At 61.9% G+C, this 21353-nt stretch overlaps 2 protein-coding genes across 2 annotated transcripts; both read left to right on the forward strand.

The window, feature by feature from the left end:
• Positions 1–35: 35 nt before the first annotated feature.
• CASQ1 (calsequestrin 1) lies at positions 36–9075 on the forward strand. The gene is made up of 11 exons (XM_045455112.1): positions 36–637; positions 2214–2298; positions 3074–3174; positions 3408–3519; positions 3825–3898; positions 4237–4367; positions 5100–5145; positions 5557–5611; positions 5859–5959; positions 7041–7115; positions 8456–9075. The coding sequence occupies exons 1-11, from the start codon at positions 77–79 to the stop codon at positions 8594–8596; spliced, it is 1482 nt and encodes a 493-aa protein (XP_045311068.1). The 5' UTR covers positions 36–76; the 3' UTR covers positions 8597–9075.
• Positions 9076–11972: 2897 nt separating this feature from the next.
• On the forward strand, positions 11973–21314 carry PEA15 (proliferation and apoptosis adaptor protein 15). The gene is made up of 4 exons (XM_045455114.1): positions 11973–12119; positions 17636–17809; positions 18953–19108; positions 19262–21314. The coding sequence occupies exons 2-4, from the start codon at positions 17638–17640 to the stop codon at positions 19324–19326; spliced, it is 393 nt and encodes a 130-aa protein (XP_045311070.1). The 5' UTR covers positions 11973–12119; positions 17636–17637; the 3' UTR covers positions 19327–21314.
• Positions 21315–21353: the final 39 nt, after the last annotated feature.

Consider the following 21353-nt stretch of genomic DNA (forward strand, 5'->3'; position numbering starts at 1 on the left):
CTCTCTCGGCCCTCGCGGAGCTGCCCTGGCCTCAGAAGGTTATCCTCTCTCCTGCCAGGCCGAGAGACATATTTAGATGCGACCAGGTGGGGGCCGACGGGTGCCAACTTCGGGGCCGGCTCCGGTTCCCTCCCCGCCCCCCGCTCCTATCCCTCCTCCTGACCCTTTCACTCTTGGCTCTGTCGGCAGCCTGTCCGGGACCCAGCAGTGTCCTCTGTCCACTGCTCTGGGCCCTTCCCCACCCCGCCCCCACCGTGAGCCCCTAACTCGGGATTCAGGACCCAGGGCCCCTCCCTGCCCCGGCCACCCTCTTCTGGACCAGGACAGCCGACCCGACCCAGACCCCGCGACGCCCATGGGCACTGCAGACAGGATGGGGGCCGCGGCCGTGCCCGGCCCGCGGCTGGCATTGCTGCTGCTGCTGCTGCTGCTGGGGACACCCAGGCCGGGGGTGCGGGGGGAGGACGGGCTGGACTTCCCCGAGTACGACGGTGTGGACCGCGTGGTCAACGTCAACGCGAAGAACTACAAGAACATTTTCAAGAAGTACGAGGTGCTGGCGCTGCTCTACCACGAGCCCCCCGAGGACGACAAGGCCTCCCAGAGACAGTTCGAAATGGAAGAGCTGATCCTGGAGGTGAGTGGGGGGCTCCGCAGGCCCACGGGCACGCCCGCCCCCCCCTCCGCGAGCCCAGCCGGCGAGTGCGCGCAGCCTCTGAGGGGGCCTGGGCGGGGGGGGGGGGGGCGCGAGGGACAGCAGTGGACACAAGGGCGTGTGGCCTTCGCCACAAGAGAAGGGAGACTTGGAACCCAAAGTCCCACCCCAGTCAGGCCGTCGCGGGCCAGAGAGGCTGCGGGGAGACCTCGCCTCCACGCCGCGAAGCGCTGGGTTTGGCCAGGACCCGGGTGTCCTCGGAAGGGGGGGCTCCAAAAAGGAAAGGGACGCTCTTCAGAGGACAGGGGAAGAGCCACACTGTGGGGCGCTGCGGCCCCGGCCTAGTGGCTGCACCCCAAGGAGACCCGCCCGGTATGAATTTTAAACGCCCTCGACATTCGTTTGCACATTCATCCACCTTCATCGACATTCGTTTGCATCCGCTTCCCGGCTGGTGGTTCCACGGAGACCACCGTGGCCTCGCTCCCTCTCCCTCGCTCCCTCTCCCTGCCCAGACTGGGCCAGGCCGCATGCCCTGGTTGGAAAATTCTTGCAGAATGCCTTTCCCCTCCGCTTCTCTTTGCGGGAAGCTTCCTCTCACCCCCAAGTGGACTTCAGAACGAGAGCAAAAGTTCGTGTCTGGGGACAACTGGGACGTGTGGTCACACACACTCTCCATCCTGGGATAAGGATGTCTTCTCACCCAAGCTTCTGCGGCCCTTGGCAGTATGGATGGGCCTCGGCCCGCCCGGAGGAAGGACCGCAGGCTCCCGTGTGTGTGTGTGTGTGTGTGTGTGTGTGTGTGTGTCCCTGTGGCTGCTAGAACCTGCCATCTGATTCATGCGCTGAGTATTTTTATCCTGAGCGTTCAACGTCTCTGGCCATCCACCTGCCAGCAGCCTCCCTTCCCCATCCTCCTGAGGATTCGTCACCAGGGTCTGTTAGGTGGGGCGCCCTCGGCAGAGTGCATCGGGCTCCAGGGTCCAGCCGGGAGGCCGAGGGGGCAGGGTCCAGTGGGAGTGAGGGGCTGGGGTAAAGAGGGGGAGGAGTGCCCTGCCTGGGCCCCCTCTAGGGCCTGCTGGAGTCTCTGCCTCTGAAGGTGACAAGCGGTGGCCACCGTGACCCTCTGGCTTTCCCCACTCCTCAGGGACATGACCAGACTCCCCCCACACCCTCCTGCCCTCCAAAGCTCTCCCCAGTGGGGGTTACTCAGGGGCTTCTAATGTCACCCCACACCGAGCGTGGCCTTCAATCAGGATGGGGGGCAGGGCCTCGGTCACTCTGCAGGCAGGGCCTCCCTCAGGAACCCCCTCAGGAACCGGGAAGGATCACCCCTTCAAGGGCAGGATCAGAAGCACACCGACGAGGGCCACGTAGGGGTCAGGGGCCAACACTGGACCGCAGACCAAAGGGGTGGGCTTGCAGGGCACGGGGAGAGGCCCCGGATCCTCGCGCGGCACCCAGGGCAAGCCTTCTGTACCCCAAACGACCCCACCGGGAAGCCCCCCGAGATGGGAACAGAATCCTGGAGCCGACTTTAACCCTCCGTTCCCTCCAGTTAGCGGCCCAAGTCCTGGAAGACAAGGGCGTTGGCTTCGGGCTGGTGGACTCTGAGAAGGACGCGGCAGTAGCCAAGAAACTAGGTAAGGGACCGGCAGGGGCGAGGCAGCGTGTGGGACAGGGGAGGCCTGGAGTGTGGGACGGGGCCCAGGCCGGCGACTCGGAGGGCAGCCCTTGTCTAGGCCAAGGGCCCCACGGTGCCCACTGGGAATGGAGTCGGAGGTGGGGGCGGGGAGACTGAAATTGGGACGATTATGGCTGGGGTTCTGGCATCTCCTTTACTCCTTAGAGAGACCCAGACTCAAATCCCAGAAAGAGGGGGCAGGTGGCCTTTATACTCACCTAAGAATCAGGGCTAGGTGCTGGGGGAAAGGGGACGCCAGGGAACACCACCGGCGGCGAGGCTGGAGAGGCCCAGTCACACCCCTCCGTCCAGAGCTGGGGCCCCCGGGGGTTATACACTGGCCACCAGGGAGCAGCACAGGCCCGAACTGGGCTCCGGGTGTGGCTGGGGAGGACGGTCAGTGATGAAGTCATCTAGTCAGTAATAGCAGTGGGTTAGAGGGCTGGACTGGCAGCGAGCGGCCCGAGTCCTCCCAGGAGGTGAAGGAAGCCAGGGATCCCACTGATCCCACTTTCTCCCGGACAGCCCCAGCCCCCCCCACACACACCCCCTGGAGAGCCGCCTGGACTAGAGCCAATGGCACAGATCCCAGGGCTGTGGGGTCTGAAGGGAGGGGAGAGGGGCGGGGGAAGGGAGAGTGGAGAGGAGGACGTGGGGTCCAGGGACGCTGGCGCGGGCCCTGGACCGGTGGGCAGCCCGGCGGCCGGGGCTCACCTCTGGCTCTGGCTCGCCAGGACTCACGGAAGAAGACAGCATCTACGTGTTCAAGGGAGATGAAGTCATCGAGTACGATGGCGAGTTCTCTGCTGACACCCTGGTGGAGTTTCTACTCGATGTGAGGGTCCCCTGCCCCTAACGGCGTGGCTTTAAGTCTTGACACCCTTCGCCGACCGAGTCCAGCCATGCACATGTGCACGCGCGCACACACGCACACACACACACACACACACACGCTTGCAGGTGATGGACAGCCCCTGCCTCCCTCTCAGCCCTGCCTCCCTCCTCCCTCTCCTCCTCCTTCCAGCGAGGAGAGAACTCACACTCTCGCCGCTGGCCCCGCTCCTCCAGGTCCTAGAGGACCCCGTGGAACTGATCGAGGGTGAACGAGAGCTGCAGGCATTTGAGAACATTGAGGACGAGATCAAGCTCATTGGCTACTTCAAGAGCAAAGATTCAGAGCGTGGGTAACTCCCAGGTGTCCCTCCTTGGACCCCCGTTTTATCTGTCCCCCTAACCCCCACTCGGCCCACTGTCTCCCCATCTCTACGCCCTCCTCTCTCCGACCCACCTGCACTGGGGGCTCCCAGATGGGCACCCCCAGCGCCCCACCTTCCCCGCTAAAGTGCAGCTGCTCTCAGAGGACTGAGGGGTGGGGTCTCAGAACGAACCCCTCTGGCCGAAGGAGCCTTGGGGAGAAACAGAGGGGACGTGGCTCCCCGGCCGACCCTGGCCTCCCCAGAGACTGACTCCGAGTTACTCCCTCAGATTACAAGGCCTACGAGGACGCCGCGGAGGAGTTTCACCCCTACATCCCCTTCTTCGCCACCTTCGACAGCAAGGTTCTCCTCCCCGTGGCCGTATGGGGTCCCCCTCGCTCCCCACAGCTGCCCTCCAGACCTCTCTCCCAGAACCTACGGTCCCTCCCTACACAGGACCCTCCTCACCCCACCCCCACCTCGGGCCTCTCGCGCGCGCCCCAAAGATTTTAGATTCCCTAACCCACCCCCCTAGCGTTCGGCCAAAGCCCAGAGCAGTCAAGACACTTGTCCATTGTCACAGTGGCAGTGACAAGGGCCCGGGCTGTCTGACCTCCTTTCTAAGGGCTGCTCCCCGTGACACTGCCTCGCCCCGTGACCCACATCCCCCTGCTCCACTCCCCCCACCCCCTCCCCCAAAGGTGGCAAAGAAGCTGACCCTGAAGCTGAATGAGATTGATTTCTACGAGGCCTTCATGGAAGAGCCCGTGACCATCCCAGACAAGCCCAACAGCGAGGAGGAGATTGTCAGCTTCGTGGAGGAACACAGGAGGTGGGGAGCAGGGTCAACACACCCCACGGGTACTGGTAGGGGGTGTCAGAATGGGATCCTAACCCAGATCTGGCTCTGTCCTTCCTCGTCGTCGCCCTGCATCAGCGGTTCTTGACGGGGGTGAGGTGGGGGAGGACTTCGCCCTCCAGGGGACAGCTGGCCGCGTGGGAGACATTTCCGGTTGAGGAGAGCGCTGCTGGGTAGAAGCGGGGGCGCTGCCTGACCTCCTCCAGTGCCCCCAAGACAGCCCCCCGCAACAGAATTGTCCGGCCCCACATGTCAGTGGTGCTGAGGCCGAGAGGCCCTGCCTGCACTCCACAACTGGAAATACCCACTCATTGGTGTAAACGCCACCAACTCTCACTCCCCCCACTAGACCGGGGCAGGGCCGGTCAGCTTCGTCCAGCTCCATCGACACGGCACCTGGCCTGGGGCCTAGAACTTCAGAGACTCTCAGCTGTAATGAGTGAACGAGTGGATGCCCAGACGCCCAGGTCTTACCTTTCTTCCAAAGATTTCTCTCCCAGTCCGCTGGCCCACTCTGGGTTCTCCCACCTGCTTTAACCAGGCAATGATCTGGGCCTGGTGCCCAGAGCTTAGACTTTGCCAGATGGCTCTGTTCTGGGCTACGAGCCGGCTGTGCCCGAGGCTTGACCCAGAGGCAGCCTCCGCTGCGAGGGTCCCCTGGGAGGGCATCCTTGTCGCCCACTGAGTAGTGACGGTCTCTTCCAGATCCACCCTGAGGAAGCTGAAGCCCGAGAGCATGTACGAAACCTGGGTGAGTGTCCCCTGGATGGGGCCGGGCCCCTAGGGGAGCAGGGGTGACTGAGGACTCAAGCCCCGGGAATATTCCCACCTGCTGTGCCCTCGCTTGTAGGAAATCGATGCACCGGCAGAGTGCGGAGGGTTTCGTGCCGAAGGACGTGCCACGAACGAGACACGCAAAAGCTGTCAAAGAAAACAGGGGGAGGAGCCCCGAGATCTGGGGCTAGCGGGTTTGCAACAGAGGTGTGGGGGCCCTGGCGCTGAAGCGAGCCGTGTCCCTTGGGACAGGGCCACCACCCCGAGGACGTACCTGTCCTTGAATCCAGAAGCTGGATTCCCATCCAACTCAGGTTCAAGGAAGAGGTAGGGTGTGTCTGGCTCTCTAACTTCGGGGAGCACAGCTAAGCCCCCCTCCCCCTAACAGGAAGACGACATGGACGGAATTCACATTGTGGCCTTCGCAGAGGAAGCTGATCCTGGTGAGGGAGGAATGCAGGATTGGATGGGGGGGCACCGGTGAGAGGGGGACGCCGGTCTCAGGATTGGATGGGGGGGCACCGGTGAGAGGGGGACGCGGGTGTTTGTGAGTGACCAGGCTTCAACGGGAGGCATTCCTGGGGATCCGCGGGCAATGGCGGGCAGTGGGGGGCCGTCAGGACACCCGCCGCGTCCGTGTCCCCTTCTCCCCTGCCCCACCTGACACTTCTTCCCTGCCTTCCCTACAAGATGGCTACGAGTTCTTGGAGACGCTCAAGTCCGTGGCTCAAGATAACACTGATAACCCCGACCTCAGCATCATCTGGATCGACCCCGACGACTTCCCACTGGTGAGGGGCACGGCTCTCCTAACCCCCACCCCCCGCCTCACGGTGGCACTTTCTGAGACGGGCTTCCTTCAGGGTCCCGGCCCCAACTCCTGGCTCGAGGACCTCGGGAGGTTATGTCCAGTACAGGTTCAAGGGCACCGCGGGCAGGAAAGGCACCCTGAGAAGGGGAAGCAGGATGGGAAGGGAATCTCACAGAACGTGGCACCCGATTCCCAGAGCAGAGGCTAGGCGGGTAGCTCGTGTGCCCAGGGCTGACTTCTCCTACAAACGCCCAGAGTTTTGGGGGGGGCCAGATGGACACCCTATTCTGCAGGTGGGTCTACACAATCACAGAGTCCAAGCACAGGGATCCCATTGTCAGGGGACAGCTTTGTGCCCAGCGGGGTCCCCAACACCTAGCGCTCGTTAATGTTTACTTATTTTTTTAATTTTTTTGACATTTTTTATTTATTCTTGAAAGACAGAGAGAGAGAGAGAGAGAGAGACAGAGCGTGAGCAGGGGAGGGCAGAGAGAGAGGGAGATGCAGAATCCAAAGCGGGCTCCAGGCTCCGAGCTGTCGGCACAGAGCCCGACGCGGGGCTCGAACCCACAAACTGAGATCATGACCTGAGCCGAAGCCTGATGCGTAACCAACAGAGCCACCCAGGCAGCCCCCCAATACTCATTGTTGAAAGCGTGAACGAATGGAAACGTGAGGGACGTTGGCAATGACCAGGGATAATGACCTCAGTTTAGACGTGTAGAAGCTGAGGGTCATCGAGGAGTGACTTGCCCAAGGTCACAAGGTCACGCAGTAACAGATCAGGGCTCAGGAAACAGGGGTTTGCCACGCAGTTTTCCTCGGAAAGGAAAGGCCAATGTCTCCAGCCGACCCTCCTGATACTTTCTTTCCCTCTGGGATTTTTCCCTGTCACTGCTTACCTCCGCTCCTTCCCTTTGGGCCTTACGGCTGGGCCTGTCCCCCATCCACATGGGTTCAGGGGGACCTTCCTCTACCCCTGGGCTGAGCCTCGCGCTCGCCCTCCCGGATTCGTGTGTTCCTGGACTCCTGTTAACTAACCACACATGCTCTCTTCACAGCTGGTGCCATACTGGGAGAAGACGTTTGACATCGACCTGTCGGCCCCACAGATAGGAGTCGTCAACGTTACTGATGTGAGTCTCCTTCCCTCGTGCCCCGCTGGCCCCTGACTCTGCTTCCCGGCCCAGCCCACATCCCCTGCTCTGCTGACTGGGCATTGAACCCTGCCCAGAGGAATGAGACGCGGCCGGGCTCCTGGCTGCGGGGAGGGGGAGAGACTCGGGCCCTGAACACACCCCTGCTGGAACCGGCTTCTCATCCTCAAGGCCCGGGTCACAGCCCGTCTCCTCCACGAAGTATGTCCAGACGCCCCGTTTGGAGTCCCACCCCTCCTCGCCACTCCCAGCGCCCACGTGGCATTGAGAACGTGACTTCTCTGTGGCTCTTTGTGTGTTACGCCTGCCCCTCCCAGCCGACTCCGCGCCCTTTGAGGGCAGAAAGCTTCTCGCTCCCTCGTGGCAGGTGCCCCAGACGTGCTCGCGGAGGTGCGCTGAGTGGAGCCACGGTCTTTTCGTTAATACAATTGTCAGTCCGACTGGGGAGGCAGGTGCTCTGTTAACTACGCGGCCGGATCTCGTAAACTCTATCATAAAGGGCCCCGTAAAATGCCAGGGAGGCACAGAAATCAAAGCTGCTTCTGCGGCAGAGAATCCGAGAGAAGGGTTTCAAAGGAGTGGCATTTAAAGTGGACCCTGATGGGGCGCCTGCGTGGCGCAGTCGGTTGAGCGTCCGACTTCAGCTCAGGTCACGATCTCGCGGTCCGCGAGTTCGAGCCCCGCGTCGGGCTCTGGGCTGATGGCTCGGAGCCTGGAGCCTGTTTCCGATTCTGTGTCTCCCTCTCTCGCTGCCCCTCCCCCGTTCGTGCTCTGCCTCTCTCTGTCCCAAATAAATAATTAAATAAATAAAATAAAGTGGAGCCTGGACAACCTATAGGAGTCCCCCACGTGGAAGTTGTGAGAAGCCATCCCCAGACCGATGGAAAAGTTAGTGCCAAAAGTCAAAAGTAGGGAAATGAATCCCAGGTTCTGGAAAAGGCAGGTCATTTGTTGTTGTGGTTGTTTTGGTTCTTATGGCGTGAGAGTCGAGAGGTTTCTGCGGACGGTGCTGGGAAAGCAGGTTAGGAAAGCCTTGGTCTGAAGGGCTGCTGGCTCTGTTCTCTGGCCACGAGGAGCCACCAGTGGTCCCTCATCAAGGGCACGACGGGTGTGTTGGAGAGGCTGAGGGAGAGGGTCTCCTCGCCAAGCCACTATCCCAGCCCAGACCTCCACCTGAACAGCACCCCCCTGCCCCGCCCCCGGCCGTGACAGGGGCAGGGAAGGGACAGAGGACGTAGGCAAGGACTCAGGGAGCCCTGTGACGGGTCTGAAGACCTGAGTGGGGCTTAGCTCGGGTCCCCTGTGTGTGCCTCACCCAGGCGGACAGCGTGTGGCTGGAGATGGACGACGAGGAGGACCTGCCTTCCGCTGAGGAGCTGGAGGACTGGCTGGAGGACGTGCTGGAGGGCGAGATCAACACGGAGGACGACGACGACGACGAGGACGACGACGATGACTAGTTATTGTGGCCGCCGTGTCCCAGCCCGCCCGCTCTCCTCCCCGTGATCTCTTCCGCCTCCCCTGTCCCTCCCTGGGCCCCTCCAGGGACACCGGGTCACTCTCTGCCCTGGGGCGCGCCGGGGTCCGCCGGCTGAGTGCTGAGCCCCTGACCCTCACCGGACGAGGACAGATCCCATTCTTAACCCACGTGCCAGCCCGGGCGCCTCAGCTGACTCGAGTCCTATCCCACGGTGGCCCTGGGCCCGCTATATTCGTTTCGTCCATCACTCTGTACAATCTTTCCTGGGACTCTTTCCTCCTCGGTTCCCTCCACCCGCGCACACTCTTCCCCACACTCTCAAATCCGGCATCCTTCTGACCCGGCCTGTCCCTGGCCAGGAGGAAGGGCGGGCCCTGTGTTTGGGGCTGTCTCTCAGCCATCTCTTGTTAATGTATTTGGGTCAAATGAGAGGCCTCAATAAAGGATCTGGGGCAGCAAGAACCAGTGTCTGCTGAGGAGGCCTCACCCCGTGGCAGGAGGGGGGCAGCCGGAGGACGGGGTGGTGGGAGGGGGGAGTGTTAGGTGTGGGTGCCTTGTGAGGGCGCTGATAGAAGGAGGCGGGGCTCCCTCCAGGCAGTCGTCCCAGAGGAGAGTGGATTATTTATCTGCTACTAGTCAACAAGCTTCCACCCCCACCCCGCCGCCCCCCAACACATGGTGTTTGTCCAGCATTGCTCACAGACAGGCTCAGGGAGAAGACGGAGGGCCGGGCCTGTCCCTGCTCCCGAGCTGATTAGCCTCCCTGGGAAGTCGAGCCGAGCAACTAAACAATTGAAGACAAACACAAAGCAACAAGTAATTAAGTGATTACGGGCTGCTTGATAGCACCCCCCCTGCAGCTCTTATTTGAGTGTCGGGACTGAGCCCAAATAGCACCTCCTCGGTGAGGCCTTCCCAGAGGCGGCCCCTCCTGCGGTTCCCTCCTCTGGGGTCACGCCGCGCACTCTCTCCGCTCCTACTCCAGTCCTCAGCGCGTTCTACCCTAGATCGTCATTTACACGCCTGTCTTCCCCCGCTGGACCGGGGGCCCCTTGCCCCTGTGCCCACAGGGCCTGGAGCACAAAACGTGGCGCTTAACAAACGTCTGTTGGAAGAAGGAACAAAGGAACAGGGTGGCTCAGAAGAGAGAGGTCACAGGGGTCTCTGATGGCTTCATAAAGTGAGCATCTTTCTAGGCCTTCGATCAAGAGTGGGGTCCGACGGGGCCAAGGAGTTCGGGAAGGAACCTTGCAGTCAGTGGGAAACCTGAAAAGCACGGGCAGGTGCTTTTCATGTGTATCATGCAGGGGGGCACAGGAGAGACCAGAGACACCAGCAGAGTTGGACGTTCCAGGGGTGGCCGCGAGGATGGGTGGGCACGGCGGGTGGCAGAGTTTGAGTTCAATCCTGTGGCAGTGCCCAGGGGGATGCGCAGGGGGAGGGGAGGGGAGGGGACTCTCACACTCAGAGGCCACCAGGAGAGACAAGGTGGAATTGGGGAAGCGTGGCCCCGAGTCGTGGTCCCAAATAGAGAGGAGACATTGAGTTTCGGACACTCAGGATCCTCCCCCGGCCCTGGATCTGGGCTGCCGGGGTTCCTGCCTGGAGGGGTCCGCACTCTGTCCGGCACAGCCCAGGCTGGCGTATGGGCAAGGGAGCCAGGCGTCGAGTCGCGGAACCAAGCTACTGATCACGCCCGGAACTCACAGATGGGACAGTTGTCATGGGCCAGGTGGAAAGGCGCTGCTGAGAGACTAGGGGGCCACTCGGTATGGAAGAAGGAGACACGAGGTTACCGAAGCGTCACCTCTACAGACGAACCCGGGACACGCTCCTACGGAAGGCGCAGGAGTGTAGGGCAGAGAGCGTGTTTTTACCCAACTGGTAACCATTTAATGCTCAGTCTAATCCGTGCTGTGGGCCCTGGGCGGATGCGATTCTAACAGGGAGCTTACGATCTAGTACAGGTCACTGGGAGGTCCCACACCAACTAGAAGCTTCTAGGTTTCAAGCCCCCCTCTGTGCCAGTCCTCAGAGACGATTTCTGAATCTCAGAAGAGCCCTGGCAGACGGGCATCAGCGTCCCCATCTCACCGGTGAGGACACTGAGTCTCAGAGGCATAAACCACCCAAGAAAGGACGGGAGCCAGCACGGAGCCCCAGTCCCCCGTGCCTGCTGCCTCGGGAAGATCTGAGCCTGTCACTGACTACAGACACACCATGGAGTCTCTCTGAGTCTTAACGACAGGTCAGTGAAATGATGTTCGGTCCTATAACGCAGAACAAACGAGATATCCTCAAAGGCAGATTACGAGGCGGTCTTACTCTGGAAGTGTGGTGCCAGGAGAGGGCCACTGAAGAGCAGAGAGAAGGCCTATGGAAAACCCAAGACGCCAGGAGCCTGAGCCTCTTTCCGGGGCAGTGCAGACCAAGAAAGCAGGGGTCCCGGAGGCCTGACCCGGCTCTGCCAGGCCACAACCGAGGGAGGCCGGGGCGATCGTTCCCAGAGGTCGCCGGGGGAACTGGTGGGGCCCCGACCTCTTCCCAGGGCCAGACCCTGCCAGAGTTGAGGCAAGAGCCCTCAAGCTGGAGATGGGGGTGCAGACAGATGCTTCCCCACTTCTTCCTTCCCTCTTTCAGTCTGGCTGAGAATCTGGGGGAGGAAAGTCCCTAGGGGTGGAGAGGAAGTTGAGAGCCGCCGCCGGGTGCTGGGCCTGGGCAGAGAGGCAGAGCTAGGAGACAGAGCTAAGTGCGGCGTTGCAAGATGTCTATATTTGCATGCTGAGCTCACTGCTGCTCTTTTCCTCCCCAGAAAATAAAATTACATCATGGTGGGGGGAAGGCAGGAGGGCGATATATTCGGGAAAGGTGAGAGGAACACAACCGGGCATCACCCCCGAGGAGAGAAGATCCGGGGCTCCAGGTCAAGGGGACGAGGCCCCGTGTTGCTTCCTGCATCCCCGCCTGCATCCCTGCCCACGCCCCCGCCCCCAATGTGGAGAAGCCCGAGCCAGCCTCCGATCCCTCGCTAGCGGGTCCCCTGACCCAGAAGGGGAGGAGAGAGGTTTTTCCAAACACAGGTCAGCCAGCTAAGAGGATCAGAGGCCCGAGGCCCGCCGAACGCCTAAACCCTAACGCACTCTGTGCTCCCCGGGGTCCCAGACGCCGCGGCCACCGAAAGGGAACCAGGGGACGAGGGTGTCCCGCTGGGAAAGAACGAAACCCGAGGGCCGGGTCCCGCAGTCCCCGGGGGCGCGGGCAGCGGCCCTCGGCAGCCCACCCGCCGGCCCTCCCTCAAGCCCCGCCCCCGCCCCGCCCCGCCCCCGCCGTGACGTCACCGGCCGGCCGGGCGGGGCGCGCGGGGCTCGGACTCGGGCTGGGCGGGCGGAAGCGGCGGCGGCGGCGGCGGCGGCAGGAGCGGCGGGAGCCGAGGAGGAGGCTCCGGACGCTGCCCAGGAACCGGGACGCCGGAGAGCCGCGCCCTGAGCGCTCAGCCCGCGGCGGTGAGAGGCGGGCCGGGGCCGGGGCCGGGGCCGGGGTCGGGCTCGGGGCCGGGCGGGCGCGCAGGGGCGGCGACCCGGGGCCGCGGGGGGCGGCCGGGGTGCGGGGTGCGGGGCCCGGCCCGGGGACACTCGGCCGGGAGCCCGCTTCCCGCGCGGGCCGGCTCGGCCAGGACCCCCGCCGCGGCCCGCGGGGGGCCACCGGGGGACCGGCGGGCGCGTGTCCGGGGCAGGGGGGCGGGAGCCGGGGGCGAGGAGGAGCAGCTAAGGCGAAAGCCCTAATTTCCTCCAGTCCGTGTCGGAAGCGACAGGGACACGCACACCTACGAGAGACACGCCAGCACACACGGTGACACACACCCATGTGACTCTTCCACACATCGCTTCGCACACAGCAAATCACAAACGTCCCTGCACTACACATCCACCCCCTCCCCCCACGGCCTCCATGTGCACGTCCCCTGGGAGAACATCTGTCTGCGGGACAGCTGAGTGGGGGCCCCTGTCCCCAGGCCACCCTGATTGTCTGGGCACAGTCTCCGAGCCCTGGGCCTCAGGTTGCCCCTCTTTAAGACAGAGGGACAGGGAGACGGGATCCGGAGTGAGTGAGCCCGCCTGGCGCCCCGACGCTGGGGGAGCCGGGAAGGTAAGGGGCTGCTGCGGCCTCTGCCCCCCCAGGTCCACTTAGGTGCCGGGAGCGGCTGGTTTCTGCGCCCCGAGTGGCCCAGGGATGGAGGAGGGGGTGGGAGAAGAGGAGAGGGAGAAAAAGAATGAGTATGAGTCAGCCAAGGATGAAGCCCAAGTCAGAGAGAGAGAGAATGAGGAGAATGTGTGCGAGGGACAGGGACAGAGTCGGGGACGGGAGGGGAGGAAGCGAGGCCGAGGTGGCCAGAGCAGTGGGAAGAGGGCTGGGGGCTGGGCGGCATGGGCTCCGAGAGCCAGGACCCGGCGAAAGCAGGATGGGGCGAGGCCCCGGGGAGTTCGAGAAACGTGCTGAATGTGTGGGTTTTGTTTCTCGCCGAGTCTGGCCCCCAGGCTGTCAGAGCGATTAGCTTTAATTGCTCTTCCCTTTGTGGCTAAACACTCCGTTGGGGAGATTGCCAGAGATGCCCGGGGCTGCCCACTGCCCCGGTTGCCTACTTCCTCACCGCCCCCGACACCTGTGCCCGTCCTGTGTGCATGTTGCCATGCGTGAAGAGGGCCACGGAGTCACGCCCTGCCGGGCCGTCCCCTTCCCTGCGGACCCTCACGCGCCACCTGGACGCAGCCAACCAGTTCAAGCCCCTCCCCCCCCTTCCCCAAGCTGCCGCTCTCTGGGCAGCAGGGAAACTCACTCTTTCCTAAGAGTGTAGTAGCCCTGGGTGTTCAGAGGGGGACACTGAGTCACAGACCCCAGCGGTCCTCGGTACTCGGGGCCACCACCCAGTGAGACCGGCTTCAGCCCACTGATAGGACAGGAGGAAGGGAGCCAGAGACTGCAGGAAGGAGGAGATGGGTGAGGGGGAGAGGTGGGAAGGAAACCGAAACAGGAGTAGGAGAGACACCACCAGCTGAGTGGCCAGCACTCGGGCCACCTCACCAGCAGGCAGCCCTCTCTGCCCTGCCCGACCCGATGCCAGAGGTCTCCTGATGCCCCCATCGCGGGGCGTCTGCCTTCTCTTAGACTGAGGGCCTCTGTGCCCAGGGCTAACCCACCTGCCTGGTCAGCCTGAGGCCCGGGTATCCCGTCTCCCCTCATTCCCAGGCTGGCCGGCCGAGTCTTAGAGCCCCCTTCTTCCTTTGTTACAGGAAGAAAGACACCCCCCCCCCCCAAAGCTGAATGGAAGCTAAGGGAAGAAGTCAACTGAGTGGGTTATTAAGGGAATCATTAGGACTAGGACTGCTTGAACTTGGGGCCCGGGTAGAACGGGCACCCTGCCCTCCCTACTCACCCCTCTGCTTCCCCTCGCCTGGCACCCCATGCCCGGATCCAGAATCGAGGCAGTAAGACCCCCTCCTGCTGGTGTGGAAGACCTCCTCCACCCCCCACTCCGGCAGCTGCCACAGATGGGGGGGGGGGAGGCTTTCTTTTGAAGTTTCCTGGGAGTTTGGGACCAAATGGGAGAGGGGATGGGCTTGAAGTAGTGTCCCAACGCACAGGGGTTACCCCGATTTGCTAGGCTTCTCAGGGTGCCCCGGCCCGCTGCTTCCGCAGGTGGTGCCCCAGGGCCCCCACCTGTCTTGCTCCGGGCTCCCTGCATGTAAGATCCTCCCCACCTGCCCCTCTCCCCCCAGCTTCCTCCATCACTTCCACTTTTGTCAGGGCTCCACCTGGGGCCAGCTTGGAAGGAGAGGGAGGGAGGGAGGGAGGGAGGAAGGAAGGAAGGAAGGAAGGAAGGAAGGTAGGTGTGAGGAAGCAGTGAGCAGAGCGCAGAATGATCTGGGAGGGAAGGGGACTGACTTCCTGGCAGCCTCAGCTCCGGTCCCGGTTCCTGCCTTGGTATCCTGTCCTAAGAATGGCCTCCGCCCAGGCTGCCTGGTGTTCCCCAGACAACCTCTGTGCTGCTCCGGGGACCTGGAAGAGTTTGCAGGGCTGGGAGGGAAGGAGACGCCTCTGTGGGCCCTGAGGAATCCCGAGTCTCGGTGACAAAAGTGACCGGGCGAAGGAGCCCGGCTTCTGCCAAGCCCCACCGGGGCCACACCGCCCCGAGGACGGTGCTTGTCTGTGAGACTTGAGAGCCACCTAAGGAGATTCCACTTCCTTGCACCCCAAGAATTCCCCAAGGGGCTGGCCTTGCCCCTGCTGCCCCGCCCAGGCCTGGCTGGACGGATCTCTCCAGGGAGGGAGCCCCCAGGCCGCCTTTCCCACTCCCGCAGGGGGCCTCACTGCACAGCTTCTGTCCCTCTTTGCCGCTCCCACACCCCTCCCATCCAGTGGTGTCATTGTCCCCACCGCTGGGGGAGGGGGGGCAGAACCGAGGTCACCCTGGTAACCGCGGAGTCCCTGCACCCTCCCCTAGGATCCCTCCTTTGCAGCCTCCTTCCCTCTCCCAGCCCCGGCTCTTCCTCCATTCTGTGGGCCCTCCTCACCCTTCCCTTCTCTCTGCTTTCGGGCCTGTGATTACAGAGCTGACACACGCGTGCGGCGTTCACACACACGCGCACACACACACACACACACACACACACACACACACACCTCGTACGCTCACCGCCACCCATCCAGCCCTGGCACGTACACATCCATTCCCAGAACACGCACGCACCCCCACACCCCGCCACCGCCACCTCCCGGTGCCCGGCGCCCCTCAACGTTCCCCCCACCCCCGCGCCTCTTGGGGGCCTCGCGTCTGCCTCGCGCTCTAAGAAAGCTCCTACCCACCGCCCCCCTCCTTCGTGGGTGGCTCACTCACACATTAATCCCTCCCCGCCCACCTCCCCTGGAAGTCTGTGTTTTAGATTCAGAGCCCTAAACCCAACTTCCTTCCAGGAGAGACGCACACACACATTCTCCTTCCACAGGATCTAGTTACAGCCTCTTCTGCGTGAAAATGGACAGGAGACCCCTAACCGCTGTCCCATTTCCCAGCCGAGGGCTTGGTCCCAGGGTCTCCTCCATGGGGGGGCAGGGTCTTCTTGGGGGCACCCTGCCTCCTTCGCGTGCTGCCCCTTCCTTTTGAGCTCTCTCCACCCCCCCCCCCCATTGATGTCCTCATGCCTGGACCCCCTGCCCGTCACCCCCCTCTCCTGGCCCGGGATTATGGAGGGGGTTGGGGGGGGGGGTGCTGGGCTCCAGAGCCTGCTGCTGTGACCTAGATTTCAAGGCAGCGACGGCTCCTGGTGCTGACAGTCAGAGAGCATTGTTCCTGGCCCGGCCTGGTGGGGCGGCCGCCGGGCCCTGCTGTCTGCTTGCACCTGACTCTGCAAGTGAGCGTGCCCGTGAGTGCCTGTTTCTTGTGGGGGTCCTGCTGGCTCATTGTGTGTGTGTGTGTGTCACAGTGCCTGCCACCAAGGGAGGCTTGTTGGTTCCGGTCCGAGTAGGGGGTTGGGAATGCGGACTTCTGGGTCCACGCCTTTTACTATGCCATGCCTCTCTGCCTCAGTTTCCCTGCACCTAGACCAGAAATAAGGAAAATGGGGTGAGGCCAGCCCCTCGCCGTCTGCTACGTTCCCAGGCTAGCGTTGGGGTGATTTGTGGGCAGTCCCCGCCAAGTACAAGGTCGTCTAGCTCCTTGTCCCAATCCTTGGTTCAGCCAGAGTTTAGGATAGAACTTACTTTTTAAAATGCTTTACTTTTCTGATTATAAAAGAAACATATACTCATCGTGGGGGGGGGGGGAGCCCCTTTTAAACTCAGCACCGGAGTTTCACATCTTATCACTTCCAGAAGTTCATTCTAAGGTCTGACCTTCCTTCTTCCTGTCTTAGTCACGCTTCCTACCTAGTGGGAAGGAGGGCCTTGAACGTTCTCTACCTTCCCACTTCAAGATCTTCCCGAAAGAGGGGTGGGGTGAAGGCCTGGGGGAGCCCCAGCCTCGCCCAAGCCCCCTCCAGGAGCCCATCCCGAAGGTGGTGCCAGCCGGACGTGGGTGCAGGCAGCGGTGGCAGCCCCTTTGCTGCCAGACTCTCCCAGAGCTGCCTCGAAACCCCTTCCCCTGCCACCCAGCCAGCCTGGGAACCGGGCAGGGGGCCAGAGCCAGCCGCTTGGTATTCTGGGGCGCGGGGGCTGCGGGCGTAGCACAAAGGCTAGGAGAGAGGGCTGTGCGGAGGCCCGGCGGCCATCAAGGGAGAAACGGGCTCCACAAAGGTGGGGGTGGCCCGTTGCTTCCCCCTCCCCGCCCGCCCGAGCCCTAAGGACTGAATACAGGGGGGCACGGAGGGGCCAGGGGACCGTTAGACCAAGCACCTAGGCATCCATCCAAAATGAGTCATTAGAGGGGCGGTGGGGAGTTGAAGTGAGGGACCCCTTTGCTTCTGGGGAAGAATGGGAGCTAGAACACACGAGCTCTAACCAAGCAGCCCCCCCTCCTGCCCCTCCCGCCCCTCCCAGAGCTTCTCACTGCCACGGCCGGCCAGCCTGCCTCTCCCTGAAGGTCGTTTTGGAGTGTTGTGGGGTTTTTGTTTTGTTGGTTTTTTTTTTTTTTTTTTGACAGGGGGAGGGGTTGCAGGTGGGTGGGGCGATTCTGGGGGGGGCCTGGGAGGCAGTGGGTGAGAAAGTCTGGAGCAGGTTGCTATGGTAACCGCCTCCTCAGTCAGGGGAGCTGTTGCCAGGGTTACTGCTGGGGGGGGGGCAGAAATGAAAAAAGATGGGGGAGAAGGAGGTGTGACTTGTCACTCTAGGCTGAAGCTTGGCCCCTAGCTTCTCGTCTCTTCCCGACTGCTCCCGCCGCCCTTGGGTCTTCATTTTCTCCCTCCAGCCGGGGGCCCCCCCCTCCAGCCTCTGCCAGGGTGGAGGGAGCTGGTGGAGGCGGGTGCCGGTGAGGAAACCGGACTGGCACCTCCAGCTCAGCCGCCTCTCCCTTTGTTCCTCCCGCCCCCAGTCATGGCCGAGTACGGGACCCTCCTCCAGGACCTGACCAACAACATCACCCTTGAAGACCTGGAACAGCTCAAATCGGCCTGCAAGGAGGACATCCCCAGCGAGAAGAGCGAGGAGATCACTACTGGCAGTGCCTGGTTCAGCTTCCTGGAGAGCCACAACAAGCTGGACAAAGGTGGGCGGGGGCCGCGGCCTCTCGGGCTCAGTCCTGGCGGTGGCAGCGAGAAGCAAGGTCAGGGCCGCACGCGCCAAGCACTCTCCTCTCCGGCAGGACGGGAGAGAGGCTGCGAGTAGAGACCCGGGGGTGGTGGTCCCCGCGTGCCTTACGGTGCTGTCAGTCACTAATGGGGGCGCTCACACGCCCCTGTGCTATTGTCAGATGTGTGACAACACATTAAAACACAAGTCAAGGCGATGAGATTAGAAGTAAAACCACAGGTTCCGACGTTTTCGTATCCACTTTTAGAGACCACTGCTCTGGGAGTGGCTTGGGCGGGGAGTCGGTGCGTTAAGCTAGCCCTGCAAGGCAAGTGTATTTCGAAGGCAGGGTCCAAAGCGGGGGCATGCCTGGCAAAGGACCACAGTCCCAGAGGCAGGAGTGTCTGGTGTGCCTGGAAGAGCAAAGGGGGCCTGTTTGGCTTGGCTGGTGGGGCCTAGGGTACATTTAGCGGTGGCTGGAAAGGTAAGTTAAGGCTGCGCCGTGGGGGGCCTTGAGGGACGTGGTATTCGGCGGGTGGTAAGTGACCCGTGGGCCCCGTGGGCCGCGAGAGTTACTCGTCTGCCTGTAGCATGGCGAGCGGTCGGGAGGCGGCTGCAGAGGGTCACAGGGGAGGAGCCAGGGAGGAAGGACGGAGGGCGTCTGCAGTCTAGAACCAGCCCAGCCACGGAGAGCATCCTTCTGGCCACGGCCCAGCATCTCTCCTGGCTGGTCTGGGGCCTGCACCCCCACGGGTGCTGTCGGGAAATTCTTTCTGATGCTGACGAGGAGGAGTGCTAGGGAGTCAGCGTGGGTGTGGGGGGTCAGGAAGGCCATTTAACTCTTCTGTTCTCCCCTCCCCGCAACGTGGAACCTGGTATTCAGCCCGAATCCCTCGTTCTAAATCGCCAATGTTTTAAACTTCACTGACCAACCACCTGCTCTTCCCGGGAAGTCCTCCTCTGTATTTACTGTTGGTGCCTTAGCTTTCTTGTCCTGCTCGGCAGCCCCGCCCCTTCCAGGGGCGTGCCCTCGGATAGCCAGTGTGGGTCCCAGAAGCCTGGCCTGGTGGGGCAGGGGAGGCCTCTCCAGCCTGGCCGACCCGTCTCCGTCTTCCTTCAGACAACCTCTCCTACATCGAGCACATCTTCGAGATCTCTCGCCGCCCTGACCTGCTCACCATGGTGGTGGACTACAGAACCCGTGTTCTGAAGATCTCCGAGGAGGATGAGCTGGACACCAAGCTGACCCGCATCCCCAGTGCCAAGAAGTACAAAGGTAGGAGGCCACGCCTTCACCGTGCACCTCTCCCCCCGCCCAGGGGTGATCCTTGGAGCACTTGACTCTGGGGAGAACGGAGGCGGATGCGGCGGGGCCTGCCTGCTGTCGTCCACGCCTCCCATCCCTGGACACCTCCCTTTTTGCCCCCAGACATCATCCGGCAGCCCTCGGAGGAAGAGATCATCAAACTGGCTCCGCCACCGAAGAAAGCCTGAGCGAGGGGGAGGAGAGGAGGAAGGTTGGACCTTCACTGGACCACTCCCTTCCCCCAGCCTCCAGGGGAGGGGCGAGGGCAACCCCCCCAGTCTACCCACTTACTAACCTGGTCCTAACCCCCTTACTGTGCGCGTGTGTGTGCGTGTGCGCACGCTCTGGCTGTCCGTCTGTATGTCTAGCTCATTAAGTTCTCCTCCTTGTGAGAGGATGGGGGTCGGGCTGGGGGGGGGGGCTTCGTTTCCCCACTTTAGGGGGAGGTGGGGGCTGTTTCTATGCAAATAGAAATGGGCACATTCCTCCTACTGCCCTTTCCTCCCCTCTTCCCCCACACGGCCGAAGTGTGGGAGCAGAAAGGACCTGTATTTTCCTACACTGAGGAGCCGAGCTGGGGGTGAGGGCCTGGGGAGAGGTGGGTGGACCTAATGACGAGCAGCGGGAGGGAAAGTGGTTACCCAACCCCCACCCGGACGGGGCAAAGAACAGCCAGAGTTCCGAGTTTGTACTCCCATGCTGGATTGGCCAACGAGTCTTTTCTAGTGGTTCCTCGGGTTGGAGGGCCTGGGCCCCAGCAGGTCCCATTTTGCTCCCCTCCCATGGGCCTAGGATGGGTATGAGCCAGGGATCTAAGGAGAGAGGACCACTGGATCCCTTCCTGGCCCCGAAGTTCAAACCCTGTGGAGCACCCAGCATTAGACCCTCCCGCCTCCCCCAGAGCCCATGCTGGGAGCAGGCCCCCCTAAACCAGATGTGGGGAGGGGGGCCCTCTTTTCCACTCCTTTATTCCTACTCAGACTGTTGCACACACCGACTCCAAACCTAGGGAGACTGAGGAATGAGCTCCTTAGGTCTTAACCCCAACCCCGTCCCACCCACAGGGTCCCAGCGTGGTGACTACAGGCGACCCTCCCTGTCTTGGGTCTAGAACGCCCCCAGCTGGAACGAAGGGAAGAAGCTAATTACAGTGTCTTCCTTTGCACTGACCACCCGCCTCCCCGCACCCCCCCCCCCGCCACCAGTTCAGTCCAGGAGGGGACTTGTTAGCCCGTAGCCCATCTTCCCCACTATCCTGGCGTGTTGGGCTCGTGAATGCCTCCTAGCCATCACTAGAGTGCAGTGACCCCAGCCTCCTTCCTGTGCCAAGATGCCCTCCCTGCCCTGACCGTGCTAACTGTGTGTACATATATATCTACATATATGTATATTAAACCCGCACTGCCATGTCTGCCCTTTCTTGTGTCTGGCATTAACTTAGTGTCTAGGCTAGGGCCGGGGGGGGGGGGGGGAGGTGCAGTGAAGGGAGCGCCAGTCCAGTGGCTGTGTAGTCAAAACGAAGAAACTTTCTTCAAGTTTAAATTCACATGCAATCTTCAAGAGACTATTCAGAGAAAGTTTTAAGTTCAGAGCTTTGAAGACGTGGGAGCAAAACTTAAGTGGGAGCGGAGGGCTGGCTGTCAGAGGAGGGAAGAAGCCAGACTGGCCGGAGAGAGCCGCCTCTGTGCCCAGCCCAGCCCAGCCGTCCCCTCTGGCCACCGCTGCGGACACCTGCCTTAACACATACACCTTGAGTACTCCACACAGTTTTGCCTTAAAGGACCTTCCCAAGTTTCCCCAGCCCTGTCTGGCTTCTCCCTCAAGGACAGAGAGATACTTGCAGAATTGGGAGGGGGAAACTGAGCACGAATTGTCCTTCCGGTCAGGATATGTGATGTGAGAGTGTGTGTGTGTAAGAGAGAGAGAGAGAGAGAGAGACGGAGGAAGGAATTAGGAGCTTTCTCTGAAGAGGAGAGAGGGTGAGATGGGAGAAGGGAGACAGGGTCATTTTCAACAGAGTCTAGTAGTATCTCTGTAAGGCAAAAACAATCTAAAAAGACTAACCTGCCCTCCCATCCCTGTACTGCTGTGAGATCGTCCCCATCCTGTGCTCCCCTGTCTGCAGTGTGCACGGCCTCATTCTATCTAACCCTGGAATAAAGGTGACTGTACTGTACCCGGTTCTAGAATTTCTGTGAATTACCAGGACTTTGGA

The sequence above is a fragment of the Leopardus geoffroyi genome, chromosome C3, assembly GCF_018350155.1.
Source record: "Leopardus geoffroyi isolate Oge1 chromosome C3, O.geoffroyi_Oge1_pat1.0, whole genome shotgun sequence".
Lineage (NCBI taxonomy): Eukaryota > Metazoa > Chordata > Mammalia > Carnivora > Felidae > Leopardus > Leopardus geoffroyi.